General features: G+C 39.1%; 1 protein-coding gene across 3 annotated transcripts in view; it reads right to left on the bottom strand.

The window, feature by feature from the left end:
- LOC123516280 (serine/threonine-protein phosphatase 2A activator-like) overlaps nucleotides 1-22,664 on the bottom strand; it is a 91,270-nt gene that overhangs the window by 27,914 nt on the left and 40,692 nt on the right. For all 3 annotated transcript variants that reach the window (XM_045275540.1, XM_045275542.1, XM_045275541.1), the window contains 2 exons: nucleotides 16,801-17,004; nucleotides 12,835-13,052 (listed from right to left, as the gene is read on the bottom strand). In XM_045275540.1, coding sequence (XP_045131475.1) covers nucleotides 12,835-13,052; nucleotides 16,801-17,004 — 422 coding nt within the window. The remainder of the gene's footprint in view (nucleotides 1-12,834; nucleotides 13,053-16,800; nucleotides 17,005-22,664) is intronic.

Genomic DNA, 22,664 nt, shown 5'->3' with positions numbered 1-22,664 from the left:
AGGTAAATACATGTAGTACAATGCTATATGTGCAAGAGCTAAAAGTATAAGGATGCATCTTGGAAAAAATTAAGGAAGCAATGGAATGAAAAAATAGGAAGCAGTACAAAGAGGCATGGAATGAATACAATAGGATAAGAAGGAAAGGAATTTTGAAAAGGGTGTAGTGAAGAGATATGAAAAGGAACCCAAGCTTTTTTATAAGTATATCAATGGAAAAATGACAAACAGAGAGAGGAGCAAATAATGAAGACTAAAGAGGAAAAAGATCTTGAAGTGATCATACAAGAAAATCTGAGCCCTGATAAATACATAAGCAAGATATTTGGACTATCATATAAGATGTGGACTAATATAAGAGTGGCATTTCATTACATGGATAAAGATATGATGAAAAAAATCATCACAAGCATGATATGCCCTAAGCTGGAATATGCAGCAGTGGTGTGGTCTCCGAGCTCTAAAAAGGATATAAGAAAATTGTAAAGGATACAGAAGATTGCTACAAAGATGGTGCCGGAATTAAAGGACCTCACATATGAAGAACGACTGAAGGAAATGGGACTGCCAACCTTACAAGATAGAAAAGAATGCAGGGACCTAATAACAATGTATAAGATAGTAAATGATATTGAAAAGATAGACTAAGAAGACCTGATGCTGTTGGCGGAAGAGGATGGAAGGACATGAAAAGATCATGATGAGGCAGTGTGTGAAGGATTTTGGAAAATACAGTTTTCCACACAGAACGGTGGAAAAATGGAATGCACTGGATAATGGAATTGTTGCAGCACATAGTGTGCATAACTTCAAAGAAAAATTAGATAAATGGAGATATGGAGACAGGACACTACGAGCCCCGCTCGAACCCTGTACAATACAACTAGGTAAATACACACACACAAGATTCAGAGGAAACGATGAGCCAGCGAGATTGGACCTGGTTTTTACAAGGGGTATACAAATGAACGATGATATAAGATATAATTGCCCATTGGGAAAGAGTGATCATGTAATATTAATAATGGATATAGAAGAGGGAAAGGAAGATAGAGACGAATCATACAAAGGAGACCGATTAAATTACAGAAAGGCTGATATTGAGAACCTCAAGAACTATTTTAAAAACGTTAACTGGGAGAAGATGGAAAACTCAGAGACAATGCAAGACAAATATAACTTATTTTTGGAAATACACAAAACAGGAGTCAGGGATTATGTCCTGTAATATAGACCTAAAGAAGAAGGAAAGAAAGATTGGTTTAACGCAAGGTGTGCTAGGGCAAAGGAGAAAAGAGATGGAGAAGGAAAAGGTGGAGGAGAAATAGAAATCCAGAAAATAAGGAAAACTTCAAAGCAGCAAAAAATTAATATGCTAAGGTGAGGAAGGAAGAAAAAAGGAGCTATTAAAAGGACATTGTCAAAAAATCTATGGAGCAACCAAAATTGTTCTAAAGATTCATGAATGGAAAATTAAGGCAAAAATAAACAATAGAAAGGTTAAAAGGAGAGACGGGATGGTGGAAGACAAAAAAGTATGGCAGAACTGTTAAATAGTAAATTTCAGGAGGCCTTTACTAAGGAATCCAAATTCGAAAGACCACAGGGTAATAGAAAGACTGTCTATATGAAAGAGATTAAAGTAACCAAGCTTGAAATAAAAGAGTTGATAACGGAACTAGATAAAGAGAAGGCAATGGGACTGGATGAAGCCTCCTGCAGAATATTAAAAGAATGTAAAGAAGAACTAGGAAGTCCTATAGTATACATCATAAAATGCTCAATAGAAAATGGAACAGTACCAGTAGAATGGAAAAGAGCTGAGGTGGTTCCCATATATGAGAAAGGAAGGAAGGAAGAAACTTTAAATTACAGACCAGTATCACTAACCAGTGTAATATGCAAGATGTGAAACAGTAATAAAAAAACAATGGATCGAGTTTCTTGAAGACAACAAATTATCATCAAATAGCCAATTTGGTTTTAGAAAAGGTCGGTCATGTGTAACAAATTTACTGAGTTTCTATTCTAGAATAGTTGATAGAGTACAAGAGAGAGAGAGGGATGGATTGACTGTATTTATTTAAAATTTTAAAAAATACAGTTAATCTATCCTCTCTCTCTTGTACTTTATCAACTATTCTAGAGTAGAAACTCAATAAAGTTACACATGAATCATTTCTAAAACCAAATTGGATTTGATAATAAGTTGTCTTCAAGAAACTGATCCAGATTACTGTTTCACACATCTTGCATATTACACTGGAGTGATACTGGTCTGAATTTAAAGTTTCTTCCTTCCTTCCTTTATATATGGGAACCATCAGCTCTTTTCCATTCTACTGGTACTGTTCCACATTGAGCATTTTATGATGAAATAGGACTTCCTAGTTCTTCCTTACAAATATTCTGCAGGAGGCTTCATCCAGATTGTTCTCTTCATCTAGTTCCGTTATCAACTCTTTATTTCAAGCTTGGACAATCTCTTCATATAGACAGTCTTTGTGGAAGGATTCCTTAGTAAAGGCCTCCTGAAATTTACTATTTAACAGTTCTGCCATACGTCTTCCACCATGTCTCCTTTTAACCTTTCTATTGTTTCTTTTGCCTAATTTTCCATTTATGAATCTTTAGAACAAGGTTGCTCCATAGAGACAATGTCCAATAGCTCTTCCTTCCTCACCTTAGCATATTAGCTGCTTTGAAGTTTTCTGGATTTCTATTTCTCCTCCACCTTTTCCTTCTCCATCTCTTTTCTCCTTTGCCCTAGCACACTTTGCGTTGCACACTGAGATGGATGGAAAATTATTTGAGGGGGAGAGAAATAAGGACGGTAGTTAAAGATATGAAGTCCAAGTGGAAAGCAGTAGAAAGCAGAGTGCCACAGGGGTCAGTATTGGTGCCAATACTTTTTTTCATATATATAAACGACATGCCAGAGGAAGTGAATAGCTACATAAATCTGTTTGCGGACGATGCGAAACTGCAGAGTTATAAAGCAAAAAGAGGATTGTGAAATACTGCAGGAAGACTTAAACAAGATCTGGAAATGGAGTAAAAAATGGGAGATGGAATTCAATGTGGACAAAAGACATGTCATGGAAATAGGAAAGAGTGAAAGACGACCAGTGGGAATCTACAGGATGGGAGATGGAGTAGAACTAGAATAAGTAAAAAAGGAAAAGGACTTGGGAGTGACGATGGAAGAAAACAATCAACCGATATTGATAGAATTTTCAGAGACGTATAATTTGCTAAGGAATACTGGATTAGCATTTCACTATATAGACAAAGAAATGATGAAGAAATTGATAAGTACTATAATAAGACCCAGACTGGAATATGCAGTTGTGTGGACCTCCCTTAAAAAAGAAACACATAAGGAAGTTGGAGAGACTACAAAAAATGGTCACAAGAATGGTTCCAGAATTTGAATGGATGACATATAAGGAGAGACTAAAGGCTATGGATTTACCAACCCTGGAACAGAGAAGGGAGAAAGGGGATCTGATACAAGTTTATAAATTGATTACTGGAATGGATCAAGTGGATAATGAGAAATTGATTCTGAGAGAAGAATATGACATTCGAAGCACAAGATAGCATAGTAAAAAACTGAGGAAGGGAAGATGTCTGAGAGATGTTAAAAAATATAGTTTCCTGCAAAGATGTGTTGAGACTTGGAACAGTTTGAATGAGGAAGTGGTGTCACCAAAATGTGTTTTAAAGAAAAATTGGTTAGTGTAGATATGGAGACGGGGCCACACGAGCGTAAAGCCTAGGCCCTGTAAAACTACAACTAGGTAAATATAACTAGGTAAATACACACACACACACACACACACACACACACTAAAGAAACTTACGTATGAGCGGAATGTAATGTATTCCAACATAAATGGAGTGATATCGGGATTTTAGAACTCAACGATTACTTGAGGGACAAGAACCCAGATATTGTGGGTCTTACTGAAACAAAACTGAGAGAGGGAGAAGACCTGATGATGGTTGGAGAAGGGAAATATAATGTTTGGAAAAGAAATAGAGTAGGTAAGATGGGAGGAGGAGTGATGTTGCTGGTTAAAAAGATATAAAGGTGGATCAAGTGAAAGAAGGTATGGGAAAGGCAGAAGTGCTAAAGATCAGAGCAGAAACTAATGAAGGAAAAAGAGGCACTACATAGTGGTGTACGTACCACCTAAGACAAATGCATGGTCAGTACAGGAATATGAAGAAATGATAAGTGATACAGGAACATGTCTGGAAGAAATGTTGGGTGGCTGTGAACGAACTATAATGATGGGAGATTTTAATTGTAAAGAGGTGTGTTGGGAGGACTGGTCAATGGAAGGATCAGAGACAACATGGGGAAATACACTATTGACACTGGCAATGGAAAATGTGTTAACTCAGTGGGTCAAAGAAGATACTAGGTTTGGAGGAGAGGGAGCATCGTCAAGACTGGACTTGGTCTTTAGTACAGAGCCAATGGTCATTGAGGAGATGAGGGTGGAGTGCCCTTTAGCAAAGAGTGATCATGCAGTTTTGGAGTTCAAGGTGATAGATGAAGAGAAATCTAGAAGAAATGAAGAATATAAAGTGGGAAGATGGAATTATGCCAAGACAGATTTTGGAAACCTAAAGAAATTCTTTCAAGAGACAAATTGGATGAAATTCAAGAGTGCTAAGGAGCAAATGAAAAGTGGAAGGAATTTATAAAATATACAAAGAAGGTGAGAAAAATTTGTACCAATAAGACAACATAGAGAAGTTGGAAAGCAGGACTGGTTTAACGATAGATGTGAAAAGGCTAGAACAAGAAAAGAGGATGCATGGAAGAGGTGGAGAAGGAAAAGACGGATTAAGCAGTGGGAAAGTTACAAAAGAGCAAGAAATGAATATGTGTTGATTAGAAGAGAAGAAAGAAAGAAACAAGAAAAGGATATAATTGATAAATGTAAAGACCAACCAAGGCTTTTTACAGACATGTGAACAACAACATCAAAAATAGAGAAAGTATTGAAAGTTTAGAAGTAAATGGAGTATGCAGTGAGGATCCCAGGGAAATGGCAGAGGCTATGAATGGATGCTTTCAGAAGGTATTCACAAAGGAGACTGCTTTTGACAAACCACTGGTAATGGAACAGAAAGGGATTATGAAGGAGTTTCAAGTAACTGTGGAGGAGATCAAGAATATGATGGGGAGTTTAGAAGTGAGAAAAGCTGTGGGACCTGATGGGGTATCAGGATGGATTTTAAGAGAATGCAGGGAGCAACTGGCAGAAAAAGTTTGTGAAGTAATTGATGCCTCATTAAGGGAAGGTGTAGTGCCCCAAGACTGGAAAAGAGCTAACATTGTCCCAATCTATAAATCAGGTAACAAGAGAGACCCATTGAACTATAGACCAGTGTCACTTACAAGTGTGGTAGCTAAGATGTGTGAGAGGGTGGTGAAGAATAGATGGACAGACTTCTTGGAGAAAATGACATACTTTGTGAGTGTCAATTTGGTTTTAGAAAAGGGCGTTCATGCACGACAAACCTGATATGTTACTATTCGAGGGTGATAGATGTAATACAGGAAAGAGATGGTTGGGCTGATGGAATATATCTGGATTTAAAAAAGGCCTTTGATAAGGTACCACACCGGAGACTGATCTGGAAACTTGAAATGGTAGGAGGAGTGCATGGCAGTTTACTAAAATGGATGGAAGACTTTTGGTAGGAAGAGAAATGAGAACAATAATTAAGGACAGACCATCAGAATGGGGCTTGGTGGAGAGTGGAGTTCCACAGGGATCAGTGTTGGCACCAGTAATGTTCGCGGTCTACATAAATGACATGGTGGATGGGGTGTCCAGTTATGTGAGCCTATTTGCAGACGATGCAAAATTGTTAAGAAAAGTGAGATGTGACAAAGATTGCGAACTACTCCAGGAAGACTTGGACAGAATATGGAAATGGAGCTGTACATGGCAAATGGAGTTCAACACGACAAAATGCAAGAAAATAGAGTTTGGCAAGAGTGAAAGAAGAATCAGGAGTATGTACAAGATAGGAAATGAAGACATAAAACCAGTCATGAAGAAAAGACCTTGGGGTGACAATTACCAATGACCTATCGCCAGAGAGACATATAAACAAAATAATTGGAGAAGTATTGAACTTATTGAGGAACATAAGAGTGGCGTTCAGATATTTAGATGAAGAAATGATGAAGAAAATAATTACTGCAATGATAAGACCGAGGCTTGAATATGCAACAATACAGTGGGCTCGAACTTAAAGAAACACATAAGGAAACTAGAGAAAGTACAGAGGGCTGCAACAAAAATGGTGCCTGACTTAAGAGATTTGACTTATGAAGACAGACTGAAAAGAATGCAACTTCCGACCCTGGAAAACAGAAGAGAAAGGGAGACCTGATAGCAATATACAGAGTGATGATTGGCATGGAAAAATGGATAGGGAAGATCTGTGTATGTGGAATGAAAGAATGTCGAGAGGGCATGGGAAAAACTAAAATGGCCACTTATAGGAGAGATGTGAAAAATATAGCTTCCTCATAGAAGGGTGGAAGCATGGAATAGTTTAGACGTGGAAGTGGTCAACGCAAGGAATATTCATGATTTTAAGAAAAAGCTGGACATTAATAGATATGGAGACGGGACAACACGAGCATAGCTCTTTTCCCGTATGTTACAATTAGGTAAATACAATTAGGTAAATACACACACACACACACCCGGTAGCTCAGTGGTTAGAGCGCTGGCTTCACAAGCTAGAGGACCTTCGATTCCCCGGCTGGGTGGAGATATTTTGGTGTGTCTCCTTTCACGTGTAGCCCCTGTTCACCTAGCAGTGAGTAGGTACGGGATGTAAATCAAGGAGTTGTGACCTTGTTGTCCCGGTGTGTGGTGTGTGCCTGGTCTCAGGCCTATCCGAAGATCGGAAACAATGAGCTCTGAGCTCGTTCCGTAGGGTAAAGTCTGGCTGTCTCGTCAGAGACTGCAGCAGATCAAACATTGAAACACACGAGCATAAAGCCCAGGCCCTGTAAAACTACAACTAGGTAAATACACACACACACACACAGTCCTACCCGAAGATCGGTCTATGAGCTCTGAGCTCGCTCCATAATGGGGAAGACTGGCTGGGTGACCAGCAGACGACCGAGGTGAATTACACACACACACACACACACTCACAGAGACACACATTAGATCAAAGATGAAATATAAAGTAACATGTAAAAAGGCTAGAAAGAATACATAAGAATAGTAAAGAAGATAGTTCCAGAACAAGAAGAATTAGCAAACAAGGTCAGGTTAAAGGAAATGAATCTGCCAACATCGAGTAGAAGAAATAGATAATGAAAAACTGCTACAAAGTGAAGTAGAAAATACCAGGTCTATATGTGAATGTCAAAAAAAAAAAAAAAAAAAAAACTAACAAAATGTAATTCCCACAGAGATATAATAAGTTTGGAACAAACTAAATGAGGATACAGTATCAGCAAGGAGTGTAGACAACTTTAACCCTTATTTTCCGGCGATCGTATATGAACGATTGCATCAGTGCATCCGTAGTGACGGCGATCGTTCCCGTAATCAAGAATTTTCGCGCCTCATGTTTGAGCTCCACGCGCAGTTTCTCGAGTCAGATGGCGAGTGGAAGTATCTGGCTTCTTTTTCCACCCATAGTGTTGCCACTAGCTCTGAATATTTAGGGGTAACGAAGCTATTCTCCCATTCTGAGGGCGACACTTGGCAACCCCAGCGACCCGCCGTGTCAAAAGCACCCTGATAAGAGCGAAGGGACGTCTCAGTTCATAACTCACTATGGAACAAGACAGATAATTTTTATTTAGCAGTGCTTCTGAGCCTGACTACAGTGACAGTGATTATGAGGAAGAAACTGAAGAAAGCAAAGACAGCAGTAGTGAAGACTCAGAAAATGATTCAGAGGATCTACCTGTTTTTGCAGAACAGAGAGAAGACAGAGATAATGGTGATGGAGAACAGACTCCAAACATTGTATTGAGAACCTAGTGCCCACGGAGACGCAGGCGTGCCTCTCGTGTTCTAGGAAGACGATCAAGGGGGCGTGTGTGTGTATTTACCTATTTGTATTTACTTATTTGTGTATTACAGGGCCCAAGCTAAGCTCTCTGTGTCCTGTCTCCTTGTCCATTCCTGTCATGTCTCTCTTTCATTTGATTGACACACACCGCGTCAACGACATCACTGCTCAGTTTATTCCACTTATCAATGCTACGATGCGGGAAACTGTATTTTCTCACGTCATTTAGAAAGATGTCTTTTATTAGCTTTTTTCAATGTCCTCGGAGCTGAATACTTGTGGTCACCTTTATCAACTCTCTGTCCAGTATGTCAATCTTGTTCACCAATTTATACATAGTTATCATGTCTCCTCTTTTTCTTCTCTCTTCTAATGTGGTCAGCCCCAGCTTCCTCAGTCTTTCCTCATAGTCTAACTCCCTGAGTCCTGGTACCATCCTTGTTGCCAGCCTCTGTACCCTTTCTACCTTCTTCACATTTTTCTTCATATGCGGTGACCAGACACAAGCTGCATATTCTAACTGGGGTCTTATTAAGGTACATAATATCTTCTTCATCATTCCTTCATCTAGGTAGTGGAACGCAAGGCCAATATTTTGAAGCATGTTATATGTTTTCAAAAAAATCTTGTTAATGTGTTTCTCCGGTGACAAAGTGTTTTGCTCGGTTACTCCTAAGTCTTTCTCTTCATTGGTCTCTTTAATTTTTTCATTACCCAGCCTGTAATCCCAGTTTGGTCTGTATCTACTTCTTCCCATTTTCATAACATGGGTCTTGTCTATATTAAATTCCATCTGCCACTCCTTACTCCACTTATATATTTCATCAAGATCTTCCTGTAACTTGTTACAATCTTCCACATTCCTTACTCTCCTCATAATTTTAGTATCGTCCGCAAACATGTTCATGTAACTGTCAATTCCTACTGGCATATCATAAACATAAATCAAAAACATGATGGGACCCAGCACTGACCCTTGTGGAACTCCACTGGTTACCTTCTTCCACTCGGACTTCCTTCCTCTCACCACTGTTCTCATTTCTCTTCCCATTAAGTAATTTTCCATCCATTTTGCTAGTTTATCATTTACTCCTCCAATCTTCTTTAGTTTCCACATCAGTCTATTGTGTGGTACTTTATCAAAGGCCTTTCTCAAGTCCAGGTAGATAGCATCCACCCATCCCTCTCTATGTTGTAGTATGTCAGTCACTCTTGAATAAAAACATAATAAATTGGATATGCACGATCTTCCTTTTCTGAAACCAAACTGTCTTTCACTCAGAATGTTTTCACTTTCTAGATACTCACTCCACTTAGCTTTAATTACTTCTTCACATACCTTGCACAATATACTAGTCAACGATACTGGTCTATAATTTAGTGGTTCCATTCTACTACCATTCTTATATATAGGCACAATGTCAGCTCTTTTCCACTCTTTCGGGACTAATCCTGTTCATATGGAGGTTTCCACAATATCAAATACGGGGTTCAACAATTGATCCTTACATTCATTTAGCAACCTCCCAGATATGCCATCAGGCCCCATTGATTTATTAATATCCAGATTGCTTATAATTTTCCTTACATCTTCCTTAGTAACCATGATGTCCTGCATTTGCTTTATTTCCATAGGCCTTCCTCCCATAAAATGCTCCTCCTTTGTAAACACTTTGCAAAAGTTGTCGTTCAAAATTTCAGCTATATCTCCAGCATCCTCATATACTTCTTCCCGTTTTTACCTTTACTATTGCCTCCTTTATATTTAGTTTTCCATTTATGAATTTGTAAAACATTTTGGGTCACTATCACAGTTTTCCACCACCCTCTGTTCATATTCCTTCTGTGCTGTTCTCCTTACTTCAACATATCTATTCCTTGCTGTTTTGTAAACTTCTCTTGATAATACATCACTGTTTTTCTTAAGTTTCTTCCATGCCTTTTCTTTGTTCTTTTTGCTTCTTCACAATTTCTATTAAACCACTGTTTATTATTTAAAGTCCTCTTTCTGTAATATGGCACAAACTTTTTCACAGCAGAGTTATACAAATCCATAAATTTATCGTATTTCAATTGCATATCCCTTTCCTGGTATACCACGGACCAGTCAATTTCATTAATCTGGCATCTTTTACCACACAAGTGTTTCCACAAGAGCTCCTAATTTTAGAGGTAACTGAACTGTTTTCCCGTTTATGGGCGACACTTGGCAACTCCGACTGGGTAGAAAGGTCAGTGATAACAGCAAGGATCTCAGATTGTAAATCACCATGGAGCAAGGCAGAACCCTTTACTTAGCAGTGGTTCTGAGCTAGAAGAAAGTGACAGTGAATATATAGAAGAAGAAACTGGGAAAGTGAAGAGACTAGTAGTGAGGACACGGATGTAGAGCATCATTCACCTGCTTTCTCAGGAGAACAGACAGAGACAGAGACTCTTACACAGTATAAGTGACAGTGAAGGCAATAATGATGAAGAACAGACTCCAGATAATGTTAAGGACACAGAGTGTTTCTAGGAGGCATCATCTGCCTCGCTTCTGGGGACGATCAACGTCAGAGGTGGCGCGAGACCCCGACCTGTCTTTCAATGGAGAATATGACACACACACACACACACACGTCTCAGAAATCAGTGATAATATGTCCTTCCTTCCTTATTTTTCTTCTTTTTTCTCTCTCTCTCTCTCTCTCACACACACACAGAGAGAGAGAGAGAGAGAGAGAGAGAGAGAGAGAGAGAGAGAGAGAGAGAGAGAGAGAGAGAGAGAGAGAGAGAGAGAGAGAGAGAGAGAGAAGCTCTCCGGGCTGTTTCCTCTTGACTGGTCACACTTCGGAGGAGGAAACTTTGATAAGGCAATAACTAAACTCTCAGACGTCATATCGAGCTGGAAAGTACATCATTGTATTCAGAATAACACAGAGAAAATAATTATCAGTATTCAAACTGTGTTCTGACAATTTTAGGTACCATTTTTCCCCGTCATTAGACAGGAAAAAATATTTTAATCCCCGGAAGTTAAGGGTTAAAGAACTCCCTTATATGGTTATAATTTGCCCTAATATAATTTAATTTTTCCTCCCTGCGTTCCACAATCTTATTCGTGCTTAATTCCGTATCCAGCTCAAAGCTTAGGACATCATAATCGCTTCTCCCCAAGGGACATTTATGTTCAATTTCCTCTTTTAGAGAGATGCCCCTGGTAAATACCAAATCCAACCTTGCTGCAACATCTTGTTCCCTGCACCTTGTTGGTGATCTCACCCACTGTGTCATCAAGTTATTTGTTGCTACCTTTAACAATTCCTCTGCCCACTCACCACTGTTCACCACTTCGTAGTCTTCCCACACTATTTCTTTACAATTAAAGTTTCCGACTATCATCACTCTATCCTTTCTGATGAGTTCTTGCTTCATTCTGTCTAGAGTATTTCTCATCACCATTTGGTACTGTTCATATTCCCAAGCATTGGTTCTGGGTGGTATGTATGCTGTTATAATATTAATGTCTCTCTTGCCATCTGTTATAAGCATACTTATCACTTCCTCATTTCTCTTACTATAGTTCACCTCCTTCACTATCAGATCTTCCTTAGTAAGAACCATTATACCACCACCTCCTTTATTTTTCTATCATTTCTCCATACTTTGTAGTGTTTTACAACAAACCAGTCTAGCTTTATTTCGGGCCTTAGCTTTGTTTCCACTATACACATTATGTCCGGTTCGTTATTTCTTAGGTAATCTATACATTCTAGCCTCTTAGACAGAAATCCATCTATATTCATGTAAGTCACTTGTATTCCATTCCTAGTCTCTTTCTTCCATGTAATGTCTATTCCGCCTGTTTTATCCACCACTTCTTTAGCCTCCCATTTCTCATCCTCCAAAAAAAAAACTTGGTCTTTTTCTCCTCTGTTCTTTTGTCATTCCTCTCTTTCACTTCAGTTACAAGCTCTTTCATTTTCATTTGCTCATGTTGTGACATATTTCTTCTTATGTAAATTGTTTTGGTTTCCTCAGAGTCCTTAAGTTTCCAAGCCCTCCTCAACAAGGCCTGAGCTGTCACCTGAGACTTTAATTTCAATTTTAATGGTCTATTCTTGCCTTCCTCAAAAGCTCCCAATCTCACACTTTCTTCTACCTCAGCATATAGGTCCTCTTCCTCCACAGAGATCTTATTCAGTAAAGACTTAATCCTGTGTGTGTGTGAAAGAATACTCTCTCTCTCTCTCATTGGAAGTGTACAATTTCTCTTCCAAGATGAGAGAGAGAGAGAGAGTGTGTGTGTGTGTTTGCACGGTGTCATCGCTCACCGAGCTGTTTCTGCTTGACAGATCACACAGCGGGCAGAGGAGGAATCCTTGATAAGGCAATAACTAAACTTTAAGAGGTCACATCGAGCTAGAAAGTACATCATTGTATTCAGAATAACAAAGAGAAAATAATTATTAGTATTCAAACAGTCTTCTGACAATTTCTAGGTTTGCTATTTTTACCCGTCATAGGATATTGGAAAATAGTTTAATCACCGGAACATAAGGGTTAAGGAAAAACTGGATAAGTATGAATATGGAGAGAAGGGCATGAGTGTAGTTCAGTCTCTCTGAATTGCAGTTACATAAATACACAAATATACTAAAAAAAATAAATAAATAATAATAATAATAATAATAATAATAATAATAATAATAATAATAATAAAATATATGAATAAAATAAAAAGAATAAAGAATAAAAGAACACCAGTACCTGTTAAATATCTGTGTAACAACAGCAGCTGAATCTTCCTGTTTCAATGCACCTATTTTGAATATGCAGCAAAGAAACATGATAAAGGATAGCTCATGTCCAGTACCATAATCAATTCTTGTAGAGTTACCAAAACTTTCCATAAGATAAACTGCAATCTCTGCAACAGCTGGATGAAATTCTTCAGGTAGTGACTCTCTCAAGATTCTTTCACCTTGCTGAAATGTTAATAGTGTATAGCATATAAAATTACTAGATGTGCATACACATATATGATCCTCACTTAATATTATCTTATAACCCATCATCTAGCAGTTTTTAAATTCTTAAGTTTCATTGTTTCTTTTTAGTATGGTAGTCTCAAAGGCAGAATGCAGCTCTGACCTGCACTCCAAAGTCAAGTCAAGTCTTATCATCAACACTACACTAGATTCAGCCTCAGAGTTCCCTAATGGGAAGGGGACCAGAAATGTACTCTCTCGTTGGCGACCCAAAATGTCTTGACACCTCCCTCAACTTTTCCTTCATTAACTTCTGCAACATTCACCGTCCTAGATCTAATTTTCAATCTGTGGAACACCACCTCTCCTCAACTAAACCTCATCTTCTTTTCCTCACCAAAACACAACTGTCTGAGGCAACTGACAGTAGCCCCTTCTCTGTTCCCTCCTACTTTCTCCATCCTCATTTTCATTTCAAAGCTGGATGTTGCGTCTATGTGTGCAATGACTTAACTTACTCTCGTGCCCACACTCTTGAATCCTGTGAGTTTTCCACCATCTGGTTTCAACTCAACAGTCACCCTCTAAATTTATCTGTGCTGTCTATCTCTTCCCTAACTCCTCTGGCTATAGTAAATTCTTTGACTATTTAATTTCCAAATTGGAGCACATTTTATCCCTATATCCTTTCGCAGAGATTTCAATGTTCACCACCAGCTTTGGCTTTCCTCTCCCTCCACCGACCAACCTGGTGAACTAGCTTTCAACTTTGCTATCCTCCATGACCTAGAGCAACTGGTGCAACATCCTACTTGTATCCCTGACCGTCTTGGAGACACGCCCAACATTCTTGATCTTTTCCTCACCTCTAGTCCTTCAGCTTATGTTGTTACCCTATCTTCTCCGTTGGGCTCCTCCGATCACAATCTCATTTCTGTATCTTGTCCTATTTCTTCAATCCCTCCACAGGATCCCCCAAAGTGGAGGTGCCTCTGGTGTTTTGCTTCTGCCAGATGGGAAAACCTGAGGAGGTATCATGCTGATTTTCCAAAAAATTATTACTGTTTCCGTGTCAGAGACCCATCTCTGTGTGCTGAACACATAATGGAGGTGACAGTGTCTGGCAAGGAGGCATATATTCCTCATTCTTTTCTCAACCTAAACCTTCTAATCCTTGGTTTAACACAGGCTGTTCTCGTGCTATACATGATAGAGAGGTTGCCCACAAAAAGTACTTGAGCCTTCCATCTCCTGAATCTCATCCACTTTATATTTCTACCCAGAATCATGCAAAGTCTGTCCTTCAACTTGCCAAACACTTCTTCATAAATAGAAAATGTCAAAATCTTCCAAACTCAAACTCCCTTCGTGACTTTTGGTATGGCAAAAAACATCTCCAATAACTTTATTTTATAATATTTCCCTCCTTTACTTCATCCTGATGGCACCACTACCATCTCATCTGCCTCTAAAGCTGAACCCTTCTCTCAAACCTTTGCTAACAACTCCACCTTGGATGATTCTGGGATTGTCTCTCTCTCTCTCCTCCCTCTGAATATTTCATGTCTTCATTCAAAATTCTTCGTAATGATGTTTTCTATGCTCTCTCTGGCCTAAACCCTTGGAGAGCTTATGGACCTGATGAAGTTCCTCTTGTTGTTCTTAAAAACTGTGCTTCCGTGCTTGCACCTTGCCTGGCCAAACTCTTTCAACTATGTCTATCGACTTCTACCTTTCTTTCTTGATGGAAGTTTGCCTACATTCAGCCTGTTCCTAAAAAGGGTGACTGTTCTAATCCATCAAACTACTGTCCTATAACATTAATCTCTTGCTTGTCTAAAGTTTTAGAATCTATCCTCAATAGGAGAATTCACAAACGTCTGTCACTTCACAATCTTCTATCTGATCGCCAGTATGGCTTCCGTCAAGTCATTCTACTGGTGATCTAGCTTTCCTTAACGAGTCTTTGTCATCCTCTTTTAGAAATTTCGGTGAAACTTTTGCTGTCGCATTAGGCATATCAAAAGCTTTTGGTAGAATCTGGAACAAAGCTTTGATTTCAAATCTGCCCTCCTATGGTTTCTATCCTTCTCTCTGCAACTTTATCTCAAGTTTCCCTTCCAACCATTCTATTGCAGCTGTGGTAGACGACCACTGTTCTTCTCCTAAATCTATTACAAGTGGTGTTCCTCAGGGTTCTGTCCTATCACCCACTCTTTTTCTGTTATTCACTAATGACCTTAACTAAATTTCTTGCCCTATCCACTCCTACACTGATGATACCACCTATATTTTTCCACATCCTTTCAGAGACAACCAACCCTTCAGGAAGTCTACAGATTATGCAGGGACACCACAGAAAGCCTGAATTCTGATCTTTCTAAGATATCTTATTTGGGCAAAGAAAACTTAGTAGTGTTCAATGCCTCAAACACTCAATTCCTCCATCTATCAACTTAACACAACCTTCCAGACAAGTATTCCCTCCTCTTCAATGACACTCAACTGTCTCCCTCTTCCACACTAAATATTCTCAGTCTGTCCTTTACTCATAATCTTAACTGGAAACTTCACATCTCATCTCTTGCTAAAACAGCTTCTATGAAGTTAGGCGTTCTGAGGCGTCTCTACCAGTTTTTCTCTCCCCTCCAACTGCTAAGGGCCTTATCCATCCTTGTATGGAGTACTCTTCACATGTTTGGGGATGTTCCACTCACATAGTTTTATTACACAGGGTGGAATCAAAAGCTTTTCATCTCATCAACTCCCCTCCTCTGACTGACTGTCTTCAGCCTCTTTCTAACTGTCGAAATGTTACATCTCTTTCTATCTTTTATCACTATTTTCATGCTAACTGTTCTACTGATCTTGCTAACTGCATGCCTCCCCTCCTCCTGCGACCTTGCTGCACAAGGCTTTCTTCTCCCTCTCATCGCTATTCTGTCCAACCCTCTAATATATGAGTTAACCAGTATTCTCATTCTTTCACTGGTAAACTCTGGAACTCCCTGCCTGCTTCTGTATTTTCATCTCCATATGACTTGACTTCTTTTAAGAGGGAGGTTTCAAGACATTTTTCCCAGGCTTTTGGCTAATTCCTTTAAAATCTATTAGGGAATTTGCAGTTCCATTGGACTTTTTTTAATACTATGCTGCCCTTGGCAGGTCTCCCTCTTGCATAAAAAAAAGAGATAAGTTCACACACATACACAAGATGTCAGGCCTATTGATCTGTTCCTTCTAGAAAGCAAGATAGCAAGGTAGCAACTTTTCAACTGAATTTCACACCTATTATGTGCAGGTTAAATGGGAACTGTAGAGAACAAAAGATGAGATAAGACTGCATCTTCCTCTACATGATTTTCATCTTTCCTTTCTGATTTAGGTGTTTTCCTCAATTCTCAGGCATGATCTCGCTAAGGAATTTAATCTCTCTCTCTCTCTCTCTCTCTCTCTCTCTCTCTCTCTCTCTCTCTCTCTCTCTCTCCCTCTGATCTTAGAATATACATGGAGACAAAATGCAGCTATCATGATATTTTATCTGGTTTCAAAACCAAAGCACAGTTTATTGTTTTCCCTGCTGGTATTTCTATACAACAACAATACATTAGTTAGAAACAAGGAAACTTTTGTTGGCATATTCCACGTGTTTTGAATGATCATGAAGCAAACCAATTATGGATAAGAATAATATCTAGTATAATTATCTTTTCAATGAATATCATTGATTTACTGAGTATTTTACCTCTTTAAGTCTTGAATAAAAGTCTCTGAAGGCTTTATTTCCATAGCGCTGAGGCTGGTCAATTGGGAGGATGTCATCAACCCACTGGCAGATAGTGTCCAACATCTTTAGCAGACTTGCCGTGAGTGAGCTAGTGACACATGGTGCACTGGTTTTCTTGCCCTTCACTGCAATATTCATTGATGTTATGAACCCTAAAATATCCTGAAAAGAGATAGTTTGCAATGAGACACAAACAAATCCAGGAGACAGCAGACACCTGCCAAAATGATAATTACTCCCAGTGAGGTCTAATATAATTTTCTAAGTCTGGTAAACTTCATCATTTTTTTAATCTTTGATTTTTAATGCTGTTAGCCAAATGCCTGGAGATGAGGACATGGGTCTTCAGAGTATTCTTATGAGGTGTACCAGACTTGGAAAGTAGGGTGAGTACAGTAGCCTCACCAGCATCCTTGAAATGGTCCATTAACCACTGTGTTGTCCTCAATCTAACTCCTGTTTGAGTGGAAATAAATGGGAGATCATAGCCACCCTTGTAAACTATATGCATCTCCTTAAGTTTCCCTTTACTTATACTCATTTTATGCCTGTTGAGAGGATGGGAGAAAAAATAGCAGCATAGTTTGCCTTTGGTATACCAGATGATGTACCACACATTCTTCATAGCAGCAAAACAGCTAACTCAGGTGACTAACACACTGGTGCCTACTCCTTGGACAATGTAAAAAGTTATTGCTTAGTTTTCCAAAAGCATTAGAACATTTTGCCTTCTACGAAGATAATTGTGAGCCTCAATATCAGCTTTGTAACATCAAGGTTTTTCACACATATTGTACATACAATCAGCCTGTTCCTAAAAAGGGTGACTGCTCTAATTCCTCAAACTACCACCCTATTGCTATCTCCTGCTTATTCAAAATTCTTAATCTATCCTCAAAAGTAAGATTCTTAAACATTAATCACTTCACAATCATTTAAGAGGAATGTTTCAAAACATTATCCAGTTATTTCAACTAACTCTTTTGACCCTGTTTGAAGACTGGCATTTCAGTGGGACTATTTTTCTTAATAATTTTTGTTGTCCTTGGCTGGTTTTCCCCTCTTACATAAAAAGAATCAGTAAAAAATCTTCCTAGTCACTGAGTGAAGACATTGAGCTAAGATAGCTTGAAGGGATAAGCTGAAAAAAGTTGTGCAGATTAAACTTTTGTAATTAAAATGTTGTAGGAGGAGAACTTAGAAAAAAATAGAATGTGGTACGCAGCTTTCATGGACTTAAGAGAAAGCACATAAGAAGATTGTGGTGGAGCCCACTCACCAGTTATTATTATTATTATTATTATTATTATTATTATTATTATTATTATTGTTACTATAATATATCATCACATTATTATGATACTGTGAATATATGTTATGTTTATACAGACATTATGCTCATATGTACTTGCTCTTCCTGGATGTTCCCACACATCTCTCTGTTTTTGGCGCCACACAGTAGCACCGCACCCCTCAGCAACGGGCTCTCCTCACTAACAGACAACCACACACCCATATCACTCTGCCCTCGTAACATTTATCAACCTTTTTGTTCTATAATACAATAAGTGTATCCACACCTTGTTTGGTCTCACCTCTACACTGTGAACCAGTGGTGTTCACACCACTACATACTATTTTGCTGTCAGTGGTGTTTCACTGCTACATACAGGTTTCTCTCATTTTTACGATTCAGTAAAACAGATCAAATAACAAACAATTGAATAGTGAAGTTAAGGTTCAATAGGATTTGATCTAATGGGGAGAGTAACCTAGGCCTAGCTTGTATTGAGAGATAGAGAACACTTTCCTGCACCACCTAAAGGTGGCTCATTATTTTTTCATATAGTGGTTTCCCCTATAGGCCTATATCAACTGGCAAGAAGAAAAAAATAAGCTTCAGTTAAGTTAGCAGGTGCCACTTGGCAAGACCACAGCCTTAACCCCTTCAACACAATAACACACATATTGTGTCATGGCTGCTTTCAGCTAAGATGGTAGGCTTTTTTATCCAAGATACTGTATGAGATCTTTCAAATGTAGGTCATATATTACTTGACCTTCATCATTATTACAAAGGTGTATAATAATTAACTTATACAATGATAAGTATCAATACACTCTATTGAAAACAATTTTATTTTATTTTTTCATTTAATTATTATTATTATTTTTTTTTTTTATTGTGGCCTATAGCACTTGTAAGTCTACTTGAAGAGTATGGGAAGTGCTGTTCAGGTTCCACCCATTAGTGGCATGGAAAATTTTATTTATAATAGTACCCACATTAGGACCCACATCACCACCCAACCTGGGTATCATGGTGACATGTAGGTAACTTTAATCCACTTGACAAATGACAAAGTTTCAAGGCAGTACATGGTGGGATTCGAACCTATGCATGATGGACATCTGCCCAATTCCACGCTCACCACCTTATCCACTATGCCACTTCCCCCTACCCCCCAACATTATGGAACCAATAGATTAGTTTTACCAAAATAATTACTGTTTTCTCTCCTTTGTCATTTAAAAAAATGGCTAAGAGAAGGCAAATTACAATTTTCTCTAAAATTTACATGAGTTTATTTCTTAATGTACATACCTATTATGAGAAATCATTTACCATCATCATTATTTCCACAGTGGAGAGAGAGAGAGAGAGAGAGAGAGAGAGAGAGAGAGAGAGAGAGAGAGAGAGAGAGAGAGAGAGAGAGAGAGAGAGAGAGAGAGAGAGAGAGAGAGAGCTGCCTCTGAGCCAGGTATCTCCCCACCTTCACCCAGCCCAGATATGGCGCCGAGGGCCATTTTCAACTGCCCAGAGTGAGATCACAAGTAAGGATAGAAGAAATATTAGTAAGAAATGGAAAGTTGGCTGATAAGACAGAATATAGCAAAATTTGGATAAAGAAAGGATGGGATGGATGGATTTAAAATTAGGCGCCGCAACAGCTTAGGTCATTTGGCGCCACTACAGTATCATAATAAAAACCATAAAGTTAGTAAAAAGCTAACTATAAATGATTAAAAAACAAGGAAATTAAAAGTAACTAAAAATACTAAAAAACAATAAAAACAAATAAAACATTAAAATACATATAATAAAATAAAATTCACACATTGGGGAAGAGACCAGCTTCTCCCAGGTACTTGTAAACGTCATGGCCTGGGGCCAGACATGCTGGTCCAAGGACCTTTGAGAGATAGTAGACACCGCTATCTCTACCGCGACACCGGTATAGGTAGCGGTGTTGTAACTCAATCAAACTAGGGCACTCTACCAGCAGGTGCTCGCACGGTGAGCGGCACCAGTCAGTCATCACAGTAGGGTTGAGGGGCCCTGGTCATGAGATAACTTTGTGTAAGATAGGTATGACCTATCCAAAGCTGCGCTAATACAATTTGTGTACGGCGATCGCTGATATGGGTGTATGTCCAGTCAGGGAGAACGGAAGTGGTGATCTCTCCCATTTTCGAGGTGGCAATTCCCGTTTGCCACCTCCTCTGCCATCTTGCAACAATCGCCAGATGAATAGACTGGAATACATCTCGAAACAGGACAGGGGCAGGGGGTGGAGCGCGACTTGCTGCCTCTTTAGCAAGGCCGTCTGTGTGTTGAACCCAAAACAATATCCTCTTTTCGTAAGCAGATATAGCCACTCCAAAGCTGATAAAAAGGAAAAAAGAAAAAGAACTGAGAAATGAAGCTAAGGATAAAAAAATAATAGAAGAACAGAGAAAGAGAAGAAATTCTACTGGAGAGTACAGGCAACCCCGTTTAACAAAGGTTCACACAACAAAATTTTGCTACAATGAAGGTTTAATTTTACTACCATCTGCTTGTTTAACGAACACCAAACTTGATTTAACGAAGTTTTATCCAGGTAATTTTTTCCAAGTTTGAAAGCCAATCCGTATCATGCAAGCCGAGAAGCTTTTGAATACACCAGTGCCTCTCGTGGACAACTCGCGCACCACTCACTCCCCCTGTTCAAAACAATAACAGCGTCAGTATCAGCTCGTCTTCCCTCGCTCAACTTACCACCAAAACGCCCTTCAATGTCGCCTAGCGTTGCTAAGAAGACCAGAAAGTCTCTTACTCTCGAAGTGAAGCTGGATATTATTCACAGACACGAGAGGCGAGAAAATTAATAGCATTGCTCGCCACCATCTTGACTCCATCTACTGTCTCTACTATTTTCAAGTCAGCAGACTCTATTAAGAAGGCTGGTGAGACCGTATCTTCCTTGCAAGCTAAAAGAACCACCTGAACTCATGACTCTACAATGGATAAAATGGAAAGCTTTGTGGAAATGTGGTACATAAGTTTTGTATGTGATACAATGATGTGCCCTTTGTTTACATTCCACAGGTTGCCGGTTAGTGTCTTTCCTGTTTCACTCTACCTCCCATCATAAATTTAAGATCATCAACATTATAAAGTTACTTACATACATACATTAATGTACATTATAATGACTTAAATTAAACTGCCTAAATGTTTAACTTCATAATTTTTACTTTCATTAAACCTTTCACTGTACTATGATGCACTCTCGCTTTGTTTACTCTCAATGGAAGTTCGAGTCAGGGGTTAAACTTGTTATAATCAGTTCGCTTAACAAAGTTTCGCTTAACGAATGTTTTTTTAGGAACGTAACCCCTTCGTTAAGCAAGGGTTGCCTGTACTTGACATGAGGCTGAAGAAATGGTATACAGTCATACCTCGCCAAACACGAATTCGCCGAACACAAAACCTGCGTATACACGAATCGGTAAAATATCCCATATTTCGCCAAGCACGACTTTGACTCGCGATTGCACGATTTGGTCTCCATTTGAATCTCCCGCTGGTCCTGGCGGATGCACTTGACCTCCCCTCCCAAGCGTCTTGGACTCGCCCCGGGGCTTGCGGTAGCACGCTGCTTCCCGCCACTCGCTCTCTCCTTGTTGTGCTGTTGTTATGTACAGATGTGGCTCCCTTATGCTCTCTTCATTTCATTTTAAGCATCCTACCCCATCTACCCTTCTGCTGCCAAGAAGAGGAAGGTGCTGAGCCTAGCACAGAAGATGGAGGTGATTGAGAGTGTCGAAGGAGGCCTGGAATGGACCGAAGCTGCCAAGAAGTTTGGGCTGCACGAGGCGTCTGTCCGCACGATTTACAAGGCGCAGGACAAAATCAGGCAAAGTGTGCATTAAGTTCAAGAGGGGTGTTGAGGAGTTTTTTTTTTCCCCTACAAGGAGACCTTATGCCATATGGAAGCATCTGCCAGTCAGAGGCCCATCACTTCATATTTCAAGCCCTCTCCAACCAGCAAATAAACTAAAGGTACTAGTACTATAATTAAATAAAATGTGTGCTTAGTACTTCATTTATTATCTTTTTCAGCCTTTTTGGTAAAAAAAATTTTGGGGGAAGGATTTGGGAACGTAACCCCCATTTTCCCATAAGGCCTATTATTCGCGAACATGAATCTCGCCGTACACAACGAGCTCAGGAACGTAACTGTCGTGTTGGGCAAGGTATGACTGTATTTGAAAAGGGGAGGGAAAGCATTAACCCCTTCCTGGCAGAGGATCTATATATAGATGTTTAAAAACGAGACTTTCTTCAGATCATCTTATTTTACTCAACTAATTTGTAGCATCATCTATATATAGATGATTCCTTACAAGCAACAAAATTCATAAAATAAATACAGTGGTGCCTTGGAATACGAACTTAATCCATTCAAAATTTTGTTCTTACTCCAAAACGTTCTTACTCCAAATCATCAAAATACATGTAGGGGAGAGCGGTGATGATTCGGACGGTTGGATGG

Source organism: Portunus trituberculatus, chromosome 40 (assembly GCF_017591435.1).
Source record: "Portunus trituberculatus isolate SZX2019 chromosome 40, ASM1759143v1, whole genome shotgun sequence".
In the NCBI taxonomy this organism is placed as follows: Eukaryota; Metazoa; Arthropoda; class Malacostraca; order Decapoda; family Portunidae; genus Portunus; species Portunus trituberculatus.
This window is presented reverse-complemented; position numbering and strand designations above follow the sequence as displayed.